At 45.5% G+C, this 22,240-nt stretch overlaps 1 protein-coding gene across 9 annotated transcripts in view; it reads left to right on the plus strand.

The window, feature by feature from the left end:
• The window catches only part of PDZD2 (PDZ domain containing 2), a 195,101-nt gene that overhangs the window by 126,708 nt on the left and 46,153 nt on the right, over window positions 1-22,240 (plus strand). For 8 of the 9 annotated variants that reach the window (XM_090130547.1, XM_031609884.2, XM_090130548.1 and 5 more), the window contains 4 exons: window positions 3,648-4,044; window positions 16,071-16,213; window positions 17,202-17,334; window positions 19,160-19,327. In XM_090130547.1, coding sequence (XP_089986673.1) covers window positions 3,648-4,044; window positions 16,071-16,213; window positions 17,202-17,334; window positions 19,160-19,327 — 841 coding nt within the window. The remainder of the gene's footprint in view (window positions 1-3,647; window positions 4,045-16,070; window positions 16,214-17,201; window positions 17,335-19,159; window positions 19,328-22,240) is intronic. The other variant, XM_090130549.1, reaches the window with a different exon arrangement.

Consider the following 22,240-nt stretch of genomic DNA (forward strand, 5'->3'; position numbering starts at 1 on the left):
AAAAAAAGACATGTCTGCTTAGCACACATTAAACCCCTGAGAAGCGAATTCTGGGGTCCTGTACAGCTCTGGTGGTTTTTTGCAGAATAGAGGCTGTATAGATACGTTTTATTGAATCCATTTCTTTATTCCCCTCTGGCTCCTGGATACTCCTGGACTGATTGAAAGTAATTAAAAATCTGCAGGTTTTCAGTCTTTTAATACATTCTTTCCTGTCTTTTGTCCTCTGCTGAAGGCCTGCTGTGCTTTCGTGGGGTTTTCTGGCTTCTTTCTTAAATAGGGAAAGAAATGACAATGGGAAAGGAAGACAGCTAAGTAGGCAGCAGGTACTTAGCAGAACTTAAAAGTGGCTCATGCTCCCTGGTTAGCAGCCCTGCCTACAGATCTAGGGTGATACTGACAGTGACCGCAAATCCTCCGTATATTAGGTGCCTGTCTTGTAATATGAGCATGGTGTTACACCAGTGTTGGTTTTCCAACACAGGATGCCTGATTTTTGATTTGAAACAAGCTCTGGAGTAATGATGCCACTTATTGCATCACTGGTACCCATCCTTGTGGCAGCTAGACATACCCTGTCAGGAAATACCGGCCATCGTCTGGCGTGCGTGGTCCCTCACTGCCACTCAAAGGTAGTTGCTTCCTGCCCCAGAGAAAGCGTTCGTTTTTCTTCATGGGAATGTGTGCTTTGAACTGCTGAGGAGCACTCAAGAAGACATAAAACTCTGAGTTACTACAGGCTGCATGCCTGGACCATCCTGCCATATGGAGTAAATCAGTGTGGCCCCTCTGACTTCAGCACAGCTGCTGCATCATTACTGCTCTGAGCTTCAGGCATGAGTTTCTGTGGACAGCAGATAGAGAAAAATAAACTACTTCTTCCCTTTCTGTAACTTTGCATGTTACGAGCAGAGTGAACATGCTATGAGAGGAGGTAAAGCAGTAAACTATTTTCTTCTTTGTCAAATGACTTTATTTGGGACGTGCACTAAGTTCCCCCTCTGCTTGGTTTCAAAATCAGGCAGCTGGTTACTGCTTGCACTTGGTTACTGGCACTGAAAACTACAGCAGTGATTAGTTCAGAGATAGAGATCAGTGTTTTAAATCTCCCACGTCGGTGCACCTGCAGGAGAACAGGTCTGGCAGAACAGGGTCTGCCCCGAGCAGGCAGGGCAGCACCCATGTGAGGCACGGGGCTACTGGGAGACGAGCAGCTCTTCTTCTGTGTGCCAGCAACAGCAGCGCTATCAGGCTTATGTGTGATGGATCAGAGTGCAGTGCTGTTGCTGCAAGCAAAAGCCATGAATTTTAATCAACTTTACTGGCTGCCTTGAAATTTGAGTTGAAAGATAAATGTGAAAAACAGGCAGCCCGTATTGTTTCTGGAACAAAACGGCCCCTCTTCTGTTGATTAAAAGCATTTTTCTTTTAACTTGATAATCCAAACTACTTCCCTCTTAGTTGTGGAATTTTTTAGGCAAAGCCTGCATGTCCTGCCTGCCCCGGCTGTCTCACGGGGGCTGTGTCACCTCACAGCCACCCAGACGGCTGGGCTGCTGCAGGGACAGTGCTGTCTGTTTGGGGATTGAAAAAAGATGGGTTTAAGATTTTGTTTGGATATATATATATATATATATATGTTCCCTTCGCTTTCCTTTCCTTGTCTTTTCTTCCTTTCAAGAGGCTTGCCCAAGTGGAGATTCAGTCTGTACACATTTGGGAAACCTGTTTGTCCCTCAGCTCGCTTGCTCCAGGGCTGTACTTAATGTGGCCATATTCATTTGGGCATCAGACTTCCTAGTGAGATACAGGCAGTATGAGTGGTGCTGTTGTCTGAGGGGGACATCTCAGCTTTAGGAAAGGGTGGGCTGAAACTACCAGCTAAAGTCTGTGGACAAAAACATACTGTTGTGTGTTGCTTTCAGCCACTGCCAGGCTGGTCCAGGTTGCTTTGAGTAATGGAGAGAGCTTTCTTCACCCATCTGCAAAGAAGTTTGCTTCAGGGGTTATCAGAGCTGCTTTTCCTGTTTTGCCGTAAGTCACCTCTATGCAGGAATAGCTTTGAAGGGTTGTGTTTAAGGCCAAACAACTTTTAAGAAAGGGAAGGGGAAAATTACCCCACAAGCAGCAGGCAGGGAAAAAAGGGTGGAAGACTGCGGAGTTCCTCCTGCTCTCTCAGACACAAGTGCTGTGTTATTTTCTCTGAGGACCTGTTATGGTTTAACTCCACACCTATTTTCTCATCTCCTCTGATAGCTGTAGGCTCATCAACTGCTCTGTGTTAGTGGAAAGTTTATTGCAGCTGCAGCAGCAGGGTTATTTGATGCTCTGGGAAATGCTTGCCACTTTTGCTAGTGAGAAAGACAGTGGAGTTTTTGGGTCTAAATTAATGTGAAAGGGCACATACAAACCTGTTAAATACACATTCCAGCTTGTTTGTACTCCTTGTTGGTCACACCCTTGGCTGAAAACCCAAATATTTCAAGAATTTGGATTGAGGTACATGCTTTCCCAAAAGAGGCATGAAGTTGGATTCCCCTTTTGCATTGATGGGTGCAGTTTCTTTAAGGTCACTGAGTATTTGAAGCAGAAATGTCTTTTCTTCTAAGGCACATTCAAAACATTTGGAATGAAGGTGATGGTGTGGTATGGGAACCTGGTGGCTGCTCCATGCACAACTGCAATGACTTAGCTCCTGTTTGATTGGAGTGTGCCTGCTATAAGGAAACTTACTCCCATTCATGGGAGCCGGGGTGCACTGTAGTGCCGTGCTTTGTTGTACTGAGGCGTTTGGCTCTGCATATGCTTAGTCCTGTAGCTGATTTGTTCCCCTGGAGCCCTGAGAGCATGCTGGTATGCTAGAGCAGAAGATGGGTTCCACTAAGGAGACTCATTTCAGATGCAAATCACAGAATTGCAGGGGTTGGAAGGGACCTTCAGAGATCATTGAGTCCAACCCCCCTGCCAAAGCAGGTTCCCTACACCAGGTCACGCAAGTAGGTGTCCAGGAGGGTCTTGAATATCTCCAGAGAAGGAGACTCCACAGCCTCCCTGGGCAGCCTGTTCCAGTGCTCCGTCACCCTCACCGTAAAGAAGTTCTTGTGCACATTGGTGCGGAACTGCCTATGCTGCAGTTTCTGGCTGTTCCCCCTTGTCCTGTCTCCGCACACTGCTGAAAACAGTCTGGACTCGCCACTCTGCCCCCCACACCTTAGATGTTTATAGACCTGGATCAGGTCCCCTCTCAGTCTGCTAAACAGACTATTTTTAACTTTTCAGAATTTATTTATTTATATTAATCCCCCCCACTGGAACCACTTTTTTGCTTTGCTTTGCTTGCTCTGCCATTTTGTGTTGCTGTGCGGAGGTCAGGCTGGTGGGAATCCATTTGGTAGCATTACCAGTTGTTCTGTTACTGCTGTCTGAGCGTCTGATAGGGCTGCTGGGAGGTAGCACTCAGATCTCTGCTTGTCAGTCCAGATTTCTAATATCAAAGGAAAAAGGAGCTTCTGCGAATGCTTGGAGGTATCCCAGTGTTTCCTCGTTCTGAATGCAGCTGTGCTGCTCACAGAGTCATGCAGGCATCACGGTGCCGGGGCAGGATGCGGGGTGAGCCATTGCTAACACATGCACCTCTTTCCTTGCAGTTACCTGGCCGAGCAGTGCTGGAATGGCGGCTTTGTCTACCTGATCATGTTGCGCCGCATCAAGCGCAAAGCCCCTCTTCCTCCCTCCAACGGCAACAACAGCAACAGCTGTGACCCCAAAGCCAAGCCCAGCCCTGAACCTGCTGACAGAGCAGCTCAGAATGGGAAGAGGACCAGGAAGTTTGGGGTCATCACGAGGACGCCAGGCAGCAAGGAGAGCAAAGAAAAGCCAGAGCACGGGAATGGGCACTGTACCCCGATGGAGGTGGAGGTGGCTCAACCGGAGGCCCCTGAAGCAGAAGTTAATGTGGAGGAGCAGCTGCGCAGCACCAGGGCACAGCACCGGTCCCGGCTGTCAGAGGGCAGCGCGATGGACATCACTGACCAGTCAGCCCAGGTAGGTCTGCTATGGGGTTTTGTGGAGAAGCAAGCAAATTTTCTGATGCGTAAGAAAGAGGATTAAGGGACACTTCTAGAGTGATTTCACAGGTTTCATTGTGTTGTCCTCTGTGTGACACCCTAAGCTGCTGGGATGCTGAGTTGCAGGCATTGTGTAAAAAACCAGAATACAGGAGGATTTGAGAATTAGGTAGTAACTGTGAGGAATTTTTGCCACGTTCCTTCTGTGGTGAAAGAGAAGATTGTTATTTCTCAGACTTGTCAATATTGGCTTCAGGAACTCTTTTGTTGGAACAGGTGCTGACCTTAAGACACTGAGGTGAGAGGGGTCAGTGAAAGATGTTCATTTTCACCTTTGAAGCTTCATGTCTGAGTTCGATGGGACCTTAAACTTCTGTTAAAAGTGGAATTGAAGTTTCCATTTTTGGAGGGAAGGGGAATCAGCACCAGACCTTGCTGCAATTATTAGTGTTACAAAACTTGTTTGAGAAGTGCTTGGGAGCCACATGGAAGCTGCTGTGAGTTTTGCTCCAAGTTGATGGAATGGATGATTTGTTAATGTTTGGGATGGCAGTGGGCTCAGGGCTTTCATTGCTTCTTTCTTCATCCTAACAGAGATCTTGGGGTTTGCCTGGCTAGAACTGCAGCATTGCTGAGTGGAGAAAAATAACCCAAGCCTTGCTTGGGTTTCAGTATGCATCTATGACCAGAAGAGCTGTCTGCCAGTTTTTTCAGAGACACTGATAACATAAACAGATGAATGCTGCTGCTGGGCTCAGGGCTTGCTGCAGCAGCTGCATTTGGTTTTAAGACTTCAAAGGTGGCAATGCAGCAGTGTGAGTGGACATCTCATCCCTAATGTCTGCTGGGGAAAGCATTGGTTTAAACATATCTTCTGAGTTGGTACTCCCCAGTACTAGTGCAGAGTGATGGTGGTTGTTAGATTAAACTAACTTAACGTAAAAAGCATTGGAGGGGACTAATCCAATTTTTTTAAGTGCTGGTCTTAAAGAAATGTAATTGAGAAAACCTATTCTTCCCATCACTGAAACACATTTGATTTCATGGTGCAACAGGGAGAAGAAGGTGTTTATGTACCATTTTTGAAAGCCTCATAATTGCAAAAGCCTCTGTAAAACCCTTCCAAAGGAAAACATTAGAACTTTTTAAATAAATAAATCCAGCCCATCGGTATTTTGAAGACTCCAGTTCACATAAAAACTTAAGGAAGTTTTTATATTTTCAGGAATCTGTTCTGGAGATGTCTAATAAGCACGTTATAAATGAAGATGGTCAGAGTATGTTTTGAGGAAGTCAAACGCCGAGTATGAAGAAACTTGATCTAGAGCCTTTTCTTGCTGGTAGTACATGGATGTTTTGAGTCACCATGGCCCAACAAGTGTATTATTAAATTCAGAAAATACATGTGTCAATGTGAGCAATAAATACGTTTTTAATGCAAAGCACATATAAGGTGGCTTTGTAAAGTGTAAACGCTTAGTTGAGTCACTGGAAATCTAAGAGCTATAATCTGTTCTGTTGCGGTGTATCTGTCACAGAGCCTGCTGGGAGGCACAGTCATTTAGCAAAATTGCTTCTCTCTCTCTCTCTGTCTCTTAATTTTTCGCCCCTTAATGTTTTGCTCAGAGATATGACCTCTGTACGTGTCAGTATTAATTACATTTTCCTAATGTCTGAATGTGGAGAATTGTAGTAGTTGAGCCTGAATGGCATGCCCTGAACAGCCTTTGCTTTTTGAAAACAAGGAGACCTACAGATGCCCATCACTTTAACAGCTGTGTGGTAGCTGCTATCAGTAATCAGCAGCTTAATTCAGCTTCTTAATGAATGGTAAATAGAGACAGTAAATAAAATTTTCGAAAGTATTTGAGTTCTGTTAAAAGAAAACAAAACAAAAACTAATGACAACCAAAGGATGAGGATACTTGGGAGCCTCAAAAGTCACTTAAAGCTGCATTTCTAAAGCATGACCTGGCGCTCAGGCATGTGAGATCCAGTCCTGTCAGGAGTCTTTTGAAAACAGCATCCAGAACGGAGTGTCAGAAATTGCAGCCTCCTTCCAGGCTTCAAAGCACAAGCCAAAGCTTTCACAGCCTCGGGATGAGTTATCTCTTCCCGGACAGGGACAGGGTGCATTGGCAGGGCACCTTCTCTATGGGGAAAACCGGCCCATCCCCACTGCCTGCACGGTGCTTGCCGTCTCCTCCATGCATTGGCTAATGGAATATCCAGAGCTGTCAGCCCCAGCACCTTTGGGGAGCAGTATATTCACTGTGTGTCATTGAGAGACGCCTTGCAGCAGGCTGGAGGTCAGCTGCGGGTGGGAGGAAAGGCTTTGGGAAGGAGCTGCAGCACCTGCGTGGCTGCAGGAGGACCTCTCTGGTCCTCCCTCCTCTCCTTCCCCTCCCTGGCCCCAGGATGCAGATGGAAGAATTACAGAGCTGGAATCTTGGCTCCAGGAAATTCCCTTTTTCTCCCTTTAGGAAGTTCATTTGAAGTTAAAGCAACCATAATGCAGGGGAGAAGAGTTTGGAGTAAGTCTGCTTGTCTTTGGCTGTTGCTCTGCTGAACCCAGAGGTCAGCTCGTGGCCTTGGAGTTGTTGTGCCAGGAGTGCTTTTGAGGCAGCCACGTGCCTTGGGTGTTGTTAGCTTTCCTCTCCCACAACCTCGGTGTTTTTCTCTTGTTTTGTCACAGCATGCTGCTAATAACAGCAGTGCTGAATTGTAAAATGAGAGCTGAGACGAAAACTGTTTGTCAGATGAACCTGCCAGGAGATTCCAGTGCTACTGGTTCGTATGCATGTGTCAGTCCCCTTCAGACTTGCTTTCATCTCCCGGATCTTGGTCTGTCTCTCCTGTGCACTTGGCATTGCTATTGCTATGTATAAACAAATCTGCTAGACTGCTTGTTGGTATGTAACCTCAATAAATATTGTACCTGTCAATTAGCAGTCAGCATCTGATATTTACAGGTGGTTAAGTTATGCTGCAATATTTTTAGAATGAACCAGAATGCCCCTTGAAAATGTGCAGATTCAAAGCTTCAGGGCTCTGTCTGCCTGGCAGGAAGATCTCAGAGGCCTGGAAACCAGATCTGACCTTGGAAAGGGCCCAGGGAGTCGTGCACAGTGATTTAAAAACAGGCAATCTCTGAGCCGGAGTAATGACCCATCACATCCTGGGGAGATCTAGGAGCTTAAACGCAGAAATCAAAGTTTGCTGCTTTTATTCAGTGGCTTGAAACCAGGTGGTGTTTTCTAGGCTGGTAATTACAAAGGCAAGGATGTAAGACGAGTATGGGAGGAGTTGGGGAATGATAAGAAAAAGGAAACAGGAGGTTTCCTCACAAGATACCAATTTCGTGGTTTCACTGTTTTTACTGGGAAGACAAAATCCCTTGATTTTGTTCTCTGTTTCTCTGTCACAGTTGTTTTGGAAGACATGTGGACTGTTTTCTCAGCTGCTTAGAATTGAGGAGTGCTGAGAAGTTGTCAGATGGGGACCAGAGGTGTGACCTTGGGATTGTAAGGAGCCAGAGAACCACGGCAGTGAGGGTGGTTTTTCAAAGGGCATTCCATTGAATCTGGTCTCCTAGCAATACAGTTGAGGCTTTCATCAGTGACCCAGAAGTTGGCTGGTGGTGGAATGTGCCAGAGCACGAACTGCCACCTTTCCTTCCTCTTACCCCAACACGATGCTTTGAGAAGTCCTCACTAGCTTAAAAGAAAACCAAATATGCTTCCAGAAGTCTCTTAAATTTAAACTTCTGCATTAGTAAAGGACTGAAATCCAGATCCAAAAGTAGCAGTTGTTATTAGATGATATGTGGAGGTGACTGGGTGGCAGGGAGATGCTCTCGCGGTAAAGGCAGGCAAGTGAGAGGGGCTGGGGTGTATGTCTGGGCACTCATCTGCTGCAGCAAGTACATGGCATGGGAACAGAGCTGCCATGTGTGTCCTCTATGGAGAGCAGTCAGCATTTGCTGGCCCCATAACGTGTATTTTGTGTCTTTGTGAGGTCAGCTTACTACCGATTAAAAAAAGGGGAAGAGGAGAGGGCATATTAATGCTGAGTCTCAGAGCGGTTTTTGGGCAAGTGAGATTTACAGCACAGCAGCACTTTGACATTGTGAATGACAAGGGCTCTCTGTTGCTAAACCACGTTATTCAGCAGTGAGTTCCAGCTATGAAGCAGCACGTGCAGCTAATTTTGCTGCCTTATGATCCAGTTGGGCCTGTCTTAAGAAGACCATAACTCTCCCTGTGCTCCTGAGTGTATGCACAGGTGCACATGGGTGTGTGTGTGCACCTACAAGACCAGTCAGGTGTACTTGCATTTGTACCACCTCAGGTGTGCAGTGCTTGGCTACACTTAATGAGAAAGTTGTTTTTGTTCCATCCCATTACTGCTTGCTTATTAAGGTGGCATGTCTCAGGAAGGGTGGAATGCTTTTGAATTGCATGTTGCTTTGCAGTTAGGGAAGGTTGACAGCTTTCTGTAGCAATATTTACCGATCAGTGCTGGTAAATGTCAGTCTTACCTTTCATTTTGGCTAATGCAAAACGTTTCTTATCTTGCCAAGCAGAAGAATAAGGCTAATGGTATGTTAGAGGAATCAAAACATGAGACTTGACATACTGTATCTACTTTAGGGATTTTCCTGTTTTTTAAATGGGATGGAAAGAAAAATTGTCAACCATTTGCTGTACCAAAATGCAAACCTTGCTGTGAGTAGGATACTTCCAAGGGTAAGTAGCTTCACTGAACTTGGGAAGCTGAGTTGCTTTGCATCAACTTATTTTTGTCAGTGTAAGCACTGATTATTATTTCATCAAGGTTTTTTATTTCACTGTTGTATGATACACATTTTAGAGATACATAACTCCAGTTTTTGTTCCTGTTGCAGACACCTTTAGACGTGCATGGGCCTTTTTAAGAATCTGTTTCTGTTCTTAACATCTTTTTATCCTCTGTGTTTGCTTCTGTCTTTCATTAACGTGAATCCTGGGGCTATCTACTGTCTTGAAGTTTTAATTTGCACTGTGATAAGCATGTCTTTCCTCTCTCTTGCCTATTTTGGGTAGTAAACTCTCTCAGGGACAAGCTCTGTCTTTTAATTGTAGCTGTGCAGCACTGACAAAACTCGGCCTTGATTTTGCTTGGAGTTTTAGGAAGTGCTTTTATGTAACTAGTACTGATGCTACAGTTCATTTATTTTTGCTGCCAGTTATGCTCCACCTTGCCATAAAACAGCTGTCATCACAACTTTCTGGGATAAGTTGCCCTTGCTGTCACGTTTCTCAAATGATGGCAAGTTTTGCCTTTCTTTGCTGTGATTCAAGCGATAGTTACAGCTGGGCTAGCTGTAGATTTTAATTTTAAGTAGCAATGTGTTCATTTATTCTCTGTTCGAATCAAATTTTCCAAAGGCTTAGGGCAGGTTTGTGTGCAGAGATAGTACGGTAATGGATAAGTTGTAATGAATTAGTTTAAATGTGCCATCGTGAGAAGGAATCCTCCCTGTTGGCAATGAACTGCCCACAGAGATGTCAGGGATGCACAGGGCTGTGCCACAGCAGCTCTCAGCTGAGATTTGTGTTCTGCTATGACAAACTCTAAGAGAGAGCAACAGTAAAAAACATCTACTACCCATCCAGTGTTTTTTTCATTTTGCATATGGTGTGGTTGATACAGCAAATCCGTAACTGGAACGCAAAGGATGGCTGTAGCTGAACATTTAAGTTCACACCATTTGATGCTTTGAACATTATGTGTGAATGTTTGAAAACAAGTGGACGTGCCTAAAAATAGTGCATGCTGTTTGCTTAGTGCTGCAGTGTTTCAGGTGTAAATTGTGATTACAGATCTGTATATGCCTAATTTTTGAGTCAGGGAACTGAAACCGCTTAGCGAACCCAAAGATTCCTGACACCAGCAGATGAAAACCAGTCCCCAGGACAGACTCTGCTGTAGCTGACATGGGGACCATGGTGACTTACTCCAGGATAGGCTTTAATCTACTGCAGACAGCAAGGATCTTTTTCTGGGAAGCTTCAAACCAATCCACCGTTCCCAATGGTCCAACAACAACAGATTGAGACCCAGTGAGATACTTGAGGGAGTGCAAGCACATTGTAAAACTTGAAAGCTTGAGCTCCCTGGGGGCGTTTGCTGTGCTGAACAACCCCCCACCCCCCTCGAGTCAGGAATAGCTCACAATCCTTTGGCTGATCTTGCAAGGAAGCTCCAGAGCCTCAAGAGGGGAGCAGCACAGGGAGGTGCGACCCAGATGGTGATGGCTCAGGATGAGAAACATCTCCAGCAGATTTTTGCAAGGAGTGATTATGTAGTTCAGGTGCATGCAATGGCTGATAAAATGTTTAAAGCCCTTGCCAAGGAAATGATGTCAACAACTAATCTGTCTCTGGAGATGCATCCCTTTGGGTCATTCTGCTTAAAACTGCAGACATTTCATCCCCTCATCTGTGATGCCTATTTTGTGTATTTTAATTGTGTGTTTGTATTTGGAGGAGGATTTTGCTTTCTGTTGTTCTCCAGACTTTTTCGTTAGGATGCTTCTCTCTCCAGGTCAAGGTACTTGCATTTCAGTTGAAGGATGCTAACCCATTTGCCCAAACAAAAAGAGCCTGTTGAATCAGAAATGGGCACTTAAATCAATTCTCAGTTGTGTCTGTGCGCTTGAATCCAACCTGTTTTGAGGACACGGAAAGTTCATGGGGTCAACGTTGTGTAATTCAGAATGAGGGCTGTGAGTTTGACTTTTTCATTCTCCACTTTCAAGAGGTTTAGGAGACACCAGAGGCACTGAGTGGCTTGTATCACCTGGAGGCAGAAGCCAAAGGCTTTGCTGGTTCCAGTGCTAAGAATTATCTCCAGTGCTAGGAACTTTCCATAGTCAGTAGGGATGGGCAAAGAACTTGTGCCTTGGAATAACACAGCAGTAAAGGAATGTAGATGACTTTCTTTTCCTCCCCTTTTGATTTGTTTTGGAGTTGTTTCGCGTGTTTGTACAACAGTGAAAACTCAAGGTAGCAGATGAAAGCAGGAATCCTGCTGTCAGATCAGCTTTAACAACATCCTGGTAAGACCAGATGAAAACTATACTCATTATCCACTAATGAAATAATTGCTTTGTTAAGAATCTGCAAAAATCAGATTTTGGCATGATTTTGTGATTGAGTCATTTGCACTAGTGTAAGAGTGATGGCTTTTGGCTGCATCTTGAGAGCAACATGTTTGAGCTAATCACCTGGCATGTGGTCACCGAGGTTAATTCAGCAGCTACCTGCACCTGCCCCATGTCTGCAGGGGAATGGGATGGTGCGAGCAGGCAGCATTTGACACAAGGCAGGCATCTAGGAGAGGAGCTTTTCTTCTGCCCCAAATCACTGGGGAGTTCTGAGGAGTGAAGTGCTGCTATTTACACCCGGCATAGCTCCCTGTCCCTGTAGGCTAGGCTGTTTGGTAGTGCTGATGCTGATCTGAACATGGTGCCCTGGCTGTGTGTTTTTATGTGGGAAATACTGCTGGTTTTCAGTTACGTGCCATCAGCACTTCGGTTGCCATCAAACCTAGTGTGGTCAGTTTTTCAAGGCGTAAATCTTAAAACTTTCTCTTAAACCTCAAGTTTCCAAAAACTGCTTCATGGCCAGCAAGGAGGAGTTTACTGTTAGCTTCTGCTTCTAGGGTGATCCTGTGATGTCACCAGGTGGGAGCTGGTCCTGCACAGGCAGCAAACCCTTATCACAGTACCGGCAGGGCAGGTAGGAGTCCCATGGGCTCCATGTTGGTATGGGATGCAAGGTCTGGCAAGGTTGACATGTGCATGTCCGGTGTGCTGATGCACTGTTACTCCTGTTCTCAGCTTGGCTTATCCTGGGTTTTGCTTAAAAACTATTACTTATTTATGCAAAAATCATTGCTGCTGTGACAGAAAGTGTTTTTTGTAGACAGCTATTTTACATTTTCCATTTTGCTGTCTGCCTTTTTAACTACTTACTGCATTTCTGTTTTCCATTTGTTTACACCTTGCTCCTGCCAAGCTTTTCTTTAATATAACATTTCAAAGCGATCTTTCCTTTGTATATTCAGATTTGCAACTTGTTGAACACCACACAGTAGAAATCAGTCAAGCCCCTTTTAAACTCCCCTGCAATTAGCTGGTGAAAGACGGGTGGGAAGAGCAGCTCTGACACATCTTATTTATTTATTTATTTTACACTCAGAGGGGAAAAACGTTCCTTTTTGTTTTATTAATGACGTGCTTATGAAATTGAGCGTTTGATGGTATGCACTTGGAGCAAGCGTAACGCGAGCTTCCCCACATCTGTAGCAGGCTAGTTTGTTCCAGATGTAGGTTGCTCTGAACAGAGGCTGCCTTGCGTACAATGGTGGAGAAAGGCAGCCTGCGGGGAGCAACTTGAGATGCCGGCTCGATTCTCTATTCTCATTTGTGGTCTGTTACATAAGATGACCCATTTTTTCTTACTCGTCATTAATCCGAGTGGAATATTCATACCATCTTAAAAAACATTTTAATTATTTGTAGCTTGTGCACTTTGATCATCTGCAGGAGGAAAGATCTGATCCAAGGCGCTGCCTGCTTGCCAGAGCCGGGTTAGGAGGAAAGTTGAGTCACCTAAGAGTGATGTAACTGCAGAGAATAAAAAACAGCCATTAGCCAAACTGCAGCCTCTCTCACTTGACCATTTGTGCTTCTTCTTGCTATAGGAATGTTCACAGAAGCAGTATAAATCTGGAAGGGACTTCAAAAGAAAGTCTCGTCTCTTCTCCTTCTCTCTGACAAATAGAGTCACACTGAGATCACAGAGAATGGTAGGGGTTGGAAAGGATCTCTGGAGATCATCTATTTCACCCCCCTGCTAAAGTAGGTTTCCTTGACTGCCTTACCCAGGAAAGCATCCAGATGGCTATTGAATATCTCGAGAAGGAGATTCAGTAGCTCCTCTGGACAGCCTGTTCCAGTGCTCTGTCACTCTCAAAGTGAAGAAGTTCTTTCTCATGTTTGTATGGAACTTCTTGTGTTCCAGTTCATGCCCATTGCCCCTTGTTCTGTTGCTGGGCACCACCAAAGATAGCCTGGCTCTTTTCTACCATCCTCTTGGCCATTACCCTTTAGATATTTGTAAGTGTTGGTAAGATCATAGAATCATGGAGATTGGGAAAGACCATTTGGTTCATTCTAGTCCAACCATCAATCCGTCCCCACCATGCTCACTAACCAGTCCCTCAGTGCCATACCTCCACAATTCTTAAATGATAAAAATCACCAAGGTTGGGAAGGACCTCTAAGATCATCCTGTCCAACATACGCCTATCACCAATATTTCCTACAGCTTGTGCTGTCGAATGTGGGTTTCTCCAAGAACTCAAGAAAACTGTTTTTTAAGTCAAATTTAAATTCATTTAAGAATCCTTGGCCTGGAGCCTTACTAGCAAAGCTCTTATGTGATGCAACCACAAAAGGTGCCTGATGGAAGCAGCAGCATTTCCCAGCTGGCAATGGAGTGTCCCATGCTGCTCTGTGCAGAAGTAGAGTGCCTATGTGGGGAGAAAAGGGGGCTCTGTGGAACACCTCCTTTCTCCAAGAAGTCTCACCCAAACGCTAGGAAATCTGCCTTTTGGTGCTCAGCTTTAAAAAGTCAAAGATCTGTGGGTACTGCTGGGGTTGACTGAACAGCTGTGGTTGTTCTACAGAGGGAGAACGGTCAGCAGATGTGGTTCTGAGTGCCACTGACTTGTGACTTCAGAACGGGTGAAATAAATATTTGGTTATGTGCTAGGCTGAGGTGCTGTCTGCAGCATCTGTCTGCTCTGCCATCCCCGCTTAGGCTGAGTAATGTGCTTTGCAGGTAGTTTGATTTCAGTGGGACTTGAAGGGGAATGAGAGCAGCAGAGCCTCACCACTTGCTGCTATGAAGTATTGTGGCGTATGAGTGAGTATTTGAGAGTGGGTCAGTGGAAAGTGAATTTGGATTTTTTTAGTATGTAATAGTGAGAAGTGCTGAGGAATGCAGGCTGGGTGCTGCGTGGTGTGGGCCTTTGCATAACCAGCATTCCAAAACACTTTTGCAAGTCGTTAGAAACAGTGTAATGACTGCATTGTTAGGCTTTATCAAAGGGTTTGCTTCTGAACTAGGTTTAACAAGTGGACAGCCAGAGCAGCATCCTGGATGGGCATCGTTTTGGTTGGGGGAGGGAGGGATGTGACACATCTGATGTTCATTATGGGTGCAGGGCATATTATAGCAATAAAATCTCTCTGGAGCATTGTCAGGTTTTGGCCTAGTTCTGAGTTGTTTTCTTTTTTGTTTTTTGTTTGTTTGTTTGTTTTTGAGCACACAAATACAACTGACTCTTGCCCCTGCATTTAACATTGTGTTTTGTCTATCTTGGTAATCTGTCTCAAGGTATTTGCTGTCCTTACATGCCCTGTTACTCAACTGGGACGGGGTTTTTATCAGTACCTTCAGCATCCTAGTTAAACCTGCTGGGATATTGCTCGTGTGCACTGCTGTCAAGTTAACAAATTACCCACAGGTGTCTACGTTTCCAGGATCAAACTTTTGGCTTACCTCTCAAAACACCGGATTGGTTTTTCCTGTTTCTCATACCTGTGGTGTTGGGGCTATATAACCCTTTATCTCCTGTTTTTCTCTCTGTTCTTAGATACTGGTTTAGATAGTCGAGACAATATTTTTTTCTCTGTCTGAAAAACTCATGTTGCATTGCATTTAAAAGTTTCAACACAGCTCCCCAGTGGCCAGGTTAAAAGAAAAGAAGCATATTTTCTTCACTTAATGTAGGCTCAGATAAGCAGCGTTGGACTAAAATCTGCAAGTCACTGCCACAAACCTTAGGTTCACTGATACATTTAGCAGTTCCACTGCTCGGAAACAAGCAGAAATTTCTACGTGCTCTTCACAGTTTGGCATGAAATTTTAATCATCTCCACTTCTTGGGTGTTTGTGTGCTGCAAGAACATTGCCTGTGTGCAGCACAGACTCAGTCAGAAATAGATGACCTGGTGCTGAGTGACTGTGGCAAGCAGCCTGAAATCACCACCAAACTTTGCATTCTGCTGCCTTGTAAGCTTGGAAGCTTCCTGGGATTTTCATAATTCTGTTTCTCTGATTCTTCCTCTCCCTCTGAGAGCATACTGGCAATTGCCTTTGCGTATTGCTTGCTTGATTGTTCTTCTCTTTCCTTTCCTGTTCCTCTGATGTGGCCTCTTCAGTGTTTCCTTGTGCCCAGTCCTTCTTGTAGGATGCATGGGAACTAGGGTCTTGTTTTGCATTTTGTATTGCTCCAGAGATTGTAAAGCTCTGTTTTGGATTTATGGTCATTTAAAAAATAATAAAGCTGTGCTAAACATTACTCATTACCTTGCTTATATTGAAAATTTATTCTTTGTGGTGGGAAAATCCTTACTTACAGTCCATACAACATCTGTCAAATAAGGAATATTTGATCAGCAGCTGACAGTGTCAGGCTGGCATTTTCTTCCCCGTGTCTCAAGTGCTGCAAGCCCTCTGAAGAGGGAAACGCTGCTGCATGCTGCAAGTCTGCTCCGCACTGGTGTTCAAGGTGCCATTTCAGCAGCATCTCACTTCTCAGCACCTCCCTTGTTGCAAATCCTAGAGTCCTGGTGAAGGTGCTGGTGGCTGCTGGCTGTGAACAGCAGAACAGCATAGCTCAGAAAAGCTGCAAACGGGCCTGCAAGGAAACTTATACATGCCGCACCTGCTCTATGCTGCCTCCTCCTTTCTACCTCCTTTGCTTGGACCACAGATAACAAGGAAAAGCTCAGAAAAAAAAAAAATAATAACACCTATATGGCTTGAGCTCTACAGATGTGTGGTGATGGGCAGCAAGGCTGTACGTCGCTTCCTCCTCTACCCTCCCAGCCTTTTCTCAGTGTCCAAATCCAAACTCAAGGACTCTCTGCCCATTTTCTCTCAGCGAGAAGGTTCCCGCATATGGAAGATGCACATCCTGAAGGGGACGGACGGGCTGGGGATTCAGATAACAGGAGGCAGAGGCTCGAAGCGGTCCCCACACAGCATCATCATCACTCACGTGGAGGAGGGCGGCTCGGCGCACAGGTGAGCCAGCAGCAGAGCCTTCAGGGTGCAACCCAGCATCTGTGGCCATTGCTGTTAGCCAGGGTCAGGATAGGTGCAGGTGATTTGTCCTAATGCTGTAGAGACCTGCATTGCTCTGTAAAGGTTAAGAAGGTGAAATTTTAGCTTGAAAGCTCATTTTTGTGATTGAAGACCTTTCGCAGCGTTTTTAATCCAAGGTAAAGACAAATAAAAAGCTTGAGTTTAGTGCAGGTCCATACCAGAGTCAGTATGTATGGGGACTTGCTGTGATATCCTTCAAGTACTTGATGGGAGCTTATAAGCAGATGGGCGACTGACTTTTTATACGGACATTGAGAAATGACTGTAAACTAAAGGAGGGAAATTTAGGTTAGATGTTAGGAGGAAATTCTTGACTCAGAGGACAGTGATGCCCTACCACTGCTTCCCAGAGAGCTGTGGTGCCCCATCCGTGGAAGTGCTCACAGCTGGGTTGGATGGGGTCCTGGGCAGCCTGAGCTGGTGGGGGCAACCAGCCCATGGCAAGGAGTTGGTACTGGTTGACCTTTAAGATTACTTCCAGCCCAAGCCATTCTGTGATTCTTGGCTCTTAATGATGGAACATAACCCAGTGAGCTGATGGCTTGCAGGGCTTTTTTCCCAAGTCAGTTTCTGGGAGATGGGCCTTTCCTATGAGGTCATCAGTGGGTGAGGACAAGCTGTGCATCCCAGGGACGGGGATTGCTCACTCCCAGCCCTGCCTCTGATGGTGAGATGTGGGGCTCACTGCTGTTTCCCATCCATCTCCAGTGGGACACAGAGAGGGTCTGAGTGCGCTCATCCCTGCAGGCAGAGTGAAATGGCTCTGAGTATAGCGACAGTTTCCAGAGGACGCCTTCCTGTGCTCCCTTTCTGATCAAACAACACTTCACTGATCACAGGTCACGTTTTCCCCCACCAAAACCCTGCAGCGTGGTGGGAGCCCAACGTTCCCTCTCTGTTTTCACAGGGACGGCAGGCTGACGGCAGGCGACGAGCTCCTGATGATCAACGGGCAGTCACTGGTGGGGCTGTCCCACCAGGACGCCGTGGCTCTCCTGCGCTCGGCCGCCGGCATGGTGCAGCTGGTGGTCGCCAGCAAGGTACAGCCAGCACACGTTATGTCCTCTCACTGGTGTCTCCCCTACATCTGTCCTCAAGGATGCGTGCATGGAGAGGGCACATTTTTGAAATGGAGGCACATGTTTGCATTTGCTCCCCTAGGCTTAATGCAGCACTACTGGGATTGTTATCAGTAGCCGCTGTAAGTCTGTGGCAAATCAGCAGGGTATAGACTACAGTAGTGATTTGCTTGTATTGTCACTGTTGTTCAGTGTGCAAATGAGGCCGGGTTTAGTCATGCAGACATTACTTAAGTTTTGGGCAAAAAGCATTTTCTTAAAATATACGTAGACTGCTAAATAAAGCAGGCTGTACTCAGCCTCGTCAGACGCTTGCCTGTGGAGCCTGTTATCTCTCTCCATATCTGTGTGCTAGAGGTCTCCTGATGATGATCCCTTGGCTTGAATTTCTTATTTTGTCCTTGTTAATAGCTTGGAGCAAAGCTCTCACAGATAAAGTAGCATGAAATTTCAGGGGAATGAGAGTGGAATTCATTTATTAGGAGGCTCTCAGTTTTGCTTTCAGAGACCAAGGGAATATTATGCAATATTTTTGCTTTGTTTGTGGAAATCCTCCCCGCCCCAGTTTGCGGATTCCCCTAGACCACAGCCTGATGCTCTCTGGCTTGGGTTGAGAGCAGTTCCCAAAAGCGCTTAGGATCTCAGAAAGGACAACACGACCACTGAGGTTGTGGAGGGACCTCTGAAGGAGGGGTGGCCATGGGGACCACTCTGGTTATCCCAGCCAATCTGGTGCAGATTTACATGAGCTTCATTTCTGGATGCTCTTTTGGCTTCCTAAAGAAGCTTTCTATTTCTTGTCTTGGTCAAAAGGCTCTGTTCCTCCATGTTGAAAGTGAAGAGCCTATTAGTTTCTAATGTTTAATTTAGACAGGGAACTTCATTCAGGACCTTCTGTAGGCTTCCAGCATGATAGTAGCCCCACCAGTGTTTATTCTGGAAACAACATGCTTTGAACTGGAATAGGTACATTTTGTACTTCACTTGGACAGTTGGAGTCCCTGCCAAAACGCAAGGTGTTAGCCTGCCTAGAACTGTCTGAAAATTATTTGCTTGCTCATGCAGTGACTGCATCAAAATAATCCCTGTGAGTAACCTTACAGATTAAAATTTCATGTAGAAAGGCATATATAGGTGAAGTGTTCCCCATCAGATTCCTCTGGCTGCTGTTTGTTGGTATAGGAAAGCAGCCCTACAGTTTGGCATGCTGAGCACTGCAAACACAGGATTTCCTTTGAAAGCAATAAAATGAGAGCCTGTCTTACTGTCTTATTTCAGCTGATGCACATGTTTACTTCCCAGAAAACATGCCAAAGCCAGGGAAACATCTCCTGAAGCATCTGGACTGGGTGGAGGCTTATGGAGTTAGTTCTCCCAAACAGCGCTGTTGGTTTGTTGCCTTGGTTCATTTAGATAGGCATATAGGTGAAGGGAGCACGGCGTGAGATTTGGGACACAGTGACATGAGTAATGAGCCTGCAAGCTCTGCGTCTGCTTGCTGTGACTTTTAATGAACTCAGGTGGGGAGGAACAAACTGCTGGGGGAGCATTTATTTTAAATTCTCTTTTATGAAATCTGATTGTTTTAGATGGCCTGTGTTTACTCTGTGTGCATGTTAATACCAGAGCTGCTGTCAGTAACTGGACCATTACAGTTCAAGCACATGAAAATACATAAGGAGGGAGGATTGCTGGGGAGCTCCCTTTGGGCAGGTGAAATGGGGCAGAGTCAGCGTGGCTTTGGTGGATTCATGTGATGTAACACATTTTGTTGTCTCTCGGGTAGGAATCCGCTGAAGGGGATTTTCTGAAGTACCCATCTACCAGTTTGCCAGATTTGCTTAGCACTTGCTCAGTCCAAGACTCTGTCTCTTGCACTGACAATAAAGAAAATGAAGAGCCCGAAGAAGAAGATGTGAAGGGAGAGAATGTGTCCCCTGAAACACTGGTTGCTGTAAGTGTGGCTTTGGTGACATTTTCACCCTCTCCCTCGACGCCTGCTTGCATCTGTCTCACTCTCCTCCAGCCTGGCACAGATGGGAAGAGGCTATCAAACCCAGCCCTCTTTGCAAAGAAGGTGCTTGGAAGCAGGGATATCACCTACTATGGCATCTGCCCTGTGTTCTGTGCTGTAGCAAAACAGTGGCACGGGCAGCAGGAGCTCTTGTGTGCTCCAAGCTGTGTGACAGTCGTGGTCATTCCTTTCTCCCATCTGTTGGGTGTTTTTTTGCCCCTTCCAGTGCTTTTGTTGGAACCAGTGGGATGTCTCTTGCAGCGCTTAAGTGGCAACACGCTCTCCTCTTTGCTCCTTTTATAACTAAACTTCTTTAACGGCCTGCTGTCCAATTCTTCAAGGTTTCATTTGCTCTCCTGATGCCAATGGATGCTTTTTGAAGGGAGGAATCTGAATTTATGACTGTGAAGGTCTACTGAGTAAATGCTGTCAGTTGATAATCTCACCCGCATTCCCTTCAGGGCTGCATTAAGCAGAGATTAAGTGGATTATTGTTATTTATTTGTAATGTAGCAGCTCTCTGAAGCTTCATCAGTGTCCTGGGCCTCTGTTGTATTGTACAAATGCAAAATAAAATGATGTTCTCAACTCTAAAGAGCTTACAGGCTTGTTTTCAGGCATGAGAAAGCATGTGGATTCAATTGAAGCTAAGCTTTTCTCTTTGTGATTTTTTTTCTTCTTGTCTCTCTCCCACCCCCCCTTACTGTGGCATCTGTAATAAATCTCTGAAACCTTTGGGTGGCTCAGATGTGATGTCTAGCTTGGTGATTTGATTGTGTATTCTTACACTTCTCCAGCTTTATGCTACAATCTGCCTGATACTGCTGTTCCTTCCGTCTGATGCTGGTGTTCCCTTCATACCTGCATGTTATCTCTGCTTTGAGTCTATGCTCTCTCAAGCATCTCTTTAGTATGACAGGTTTTGTTTTCTTGTTAGTGATGTCTGCACAGTCTTCTCTCCCATGTGCCAGGTTGCTGTTCTGCGGGGAGAAAGGTAAAAGCAAATAAATCGGGGATGCTCAGTGCCGATGACATGGTAGTGTTTGTATGCAAACTTAAATGGGCATCTCAGCATTCTTTTAGCTTTAGAAATTCTCTTCTATGTGTCGTGTTTCAAGATCTGGTAGTTTTTCTTAAGCCTGTGGTTCAGCAAAGCATTAACCTAAAAATCAAAAGTTAATTATACGTAGCTTCAGGATGCAGTTCACTGGCATTCCAGCAAATCTTTCTGCACATGCTACCAGTGCCACTTCATATGCTCATGAGTTTCCAGGCATGACTCTTTGTGTTTTTTATTGAAGGCAATTTTGAGATGTCATTGGATATTTCCTTTCCCAATTAACTCTTGGAGAAGCTTGAGGTAGCTGAGATACACAGTACTGTGAAGACCCAGCTGGACAAGCCCAGTGTAGCCCTTCAGCCTGCACTTGAGTTTGCATCCTGCCCTACAATCCGTGCTGATGCTACTGCGGTGGAGGTGGCTTTGGAGCTTTGGTTTGTCTGCCTGGCGTTGTCGCCTCAGATGGCAGTAGCTGAAAGCTTTTGTAATGCATCACTGAAGGGTGGAGGGAAAATCATAGGAATCCAAGTAGTAAACGTGTTGGAAGAATGGCAGGAAGGTTTTTTTTTCCCTCTATTTCTGTTATTTTTTTTTTTATTGGAGGGGATGTCATTCAGAGGGATATAAGCATGCTGAGTTACTGGTGGTTCTCAGGACCTCTTGTGTTTTCAGTTTACACATGAAATGAAACACGTGACATTTCTCCTCTTCTAATCCAGCACGTGGATGCCTTTGCGTTCCCTGTGTAAGTGCTGTGTCAGCCTCAGGAGTGCAGGCACAGCTCTGCAGCTTGGCCTGGGCAGTCCACGCAGCGCAGACCCCTGGGCTCTCCCTGCAGTCTGATCCATCATCTTCACACAGCCTGCCAGGATGGCCGGATTGGGCTGTGCGAATCCTGTGTGCTGCCAGGCAGGACGTAGGAAGGTAAAGGTATGGGAAAGATGAGCTCACACGTGGTTTTTCTCAGTCTGGCAAGGTGGGGAGCATTTTTCACAGCGAGGCTTTGAGGCTGGTTTGAAGGTCAGCATGAGCATGAAGTGTCATATTTAAAACAAAAAGCAAGCAAACACAAAAGCATACCTGTGTGGTTACACATAGTGTATGTGTATGTATATATCTGTGCATGTATATACATTCATATATATATATACACTTAATTGCAAAACTGCTGTAGAAATCACTGTTCTCGCTGCTCCCACTCCCTTGATGATAATCACGTGTTCTCTTTCTCTCATATATTCCATATATTGGTACTGTATATCACTGTTGCTGATGGTTAAAGCAAAACTAAGCTGGAACTAAGCATTTTGTATCAGTACGGATGTAATGATTTTAGTATTCCACAGTATTGGCACTGTGGTCTGGGCTGAGGTCTTGGTTTTAGCATCAGACCTCTTAGATTTGAGGCCAGTTCTCAGTCCAGCTCTGTACAGGGGTTGTCTTTGTCACCGCTGGCTGCTCACCTCTGACAAGAGGTCAGTGAATTTTCTTGTTTGCTGTGCAGGGTTTTGCAGATACTTGAAGGGATGCTGTCAGGTGCTAGGTGACCAACTAACAAAATTAATTCAGAGGCGTTTATTGTCAGATGACATTTCACTGTTGCTAGGAGGCATTACTTTTGGAGTGACCTACTTATATTCCTGATGGACTCGCTGCTAGTGCAGCAGCATCTAGCTGCTTGTAAGCTAACCCAGGCTCAGCACTTGGGCTTGGATGGATGAATTTTACCTCTGGGAGTCTGCAGAGCCTGCCTTGAGCAGGAGACCACTGTGCAGCTTGCCACACTCCTGAGG

The sequence above is a fragment of the Phasianus colchicus genome, chromosome Z, assembly GCF_987193195.1.
Source record: "Phasianus colchicus chromosome Z, bPhaCol1.hap1.1, whole genome shotgun sequence".
NCBI lineage: Eukaryota > Metazoa > Chordata > Aves > Galliformes > Phasianidae > Phasianus > Phasianus colchicus.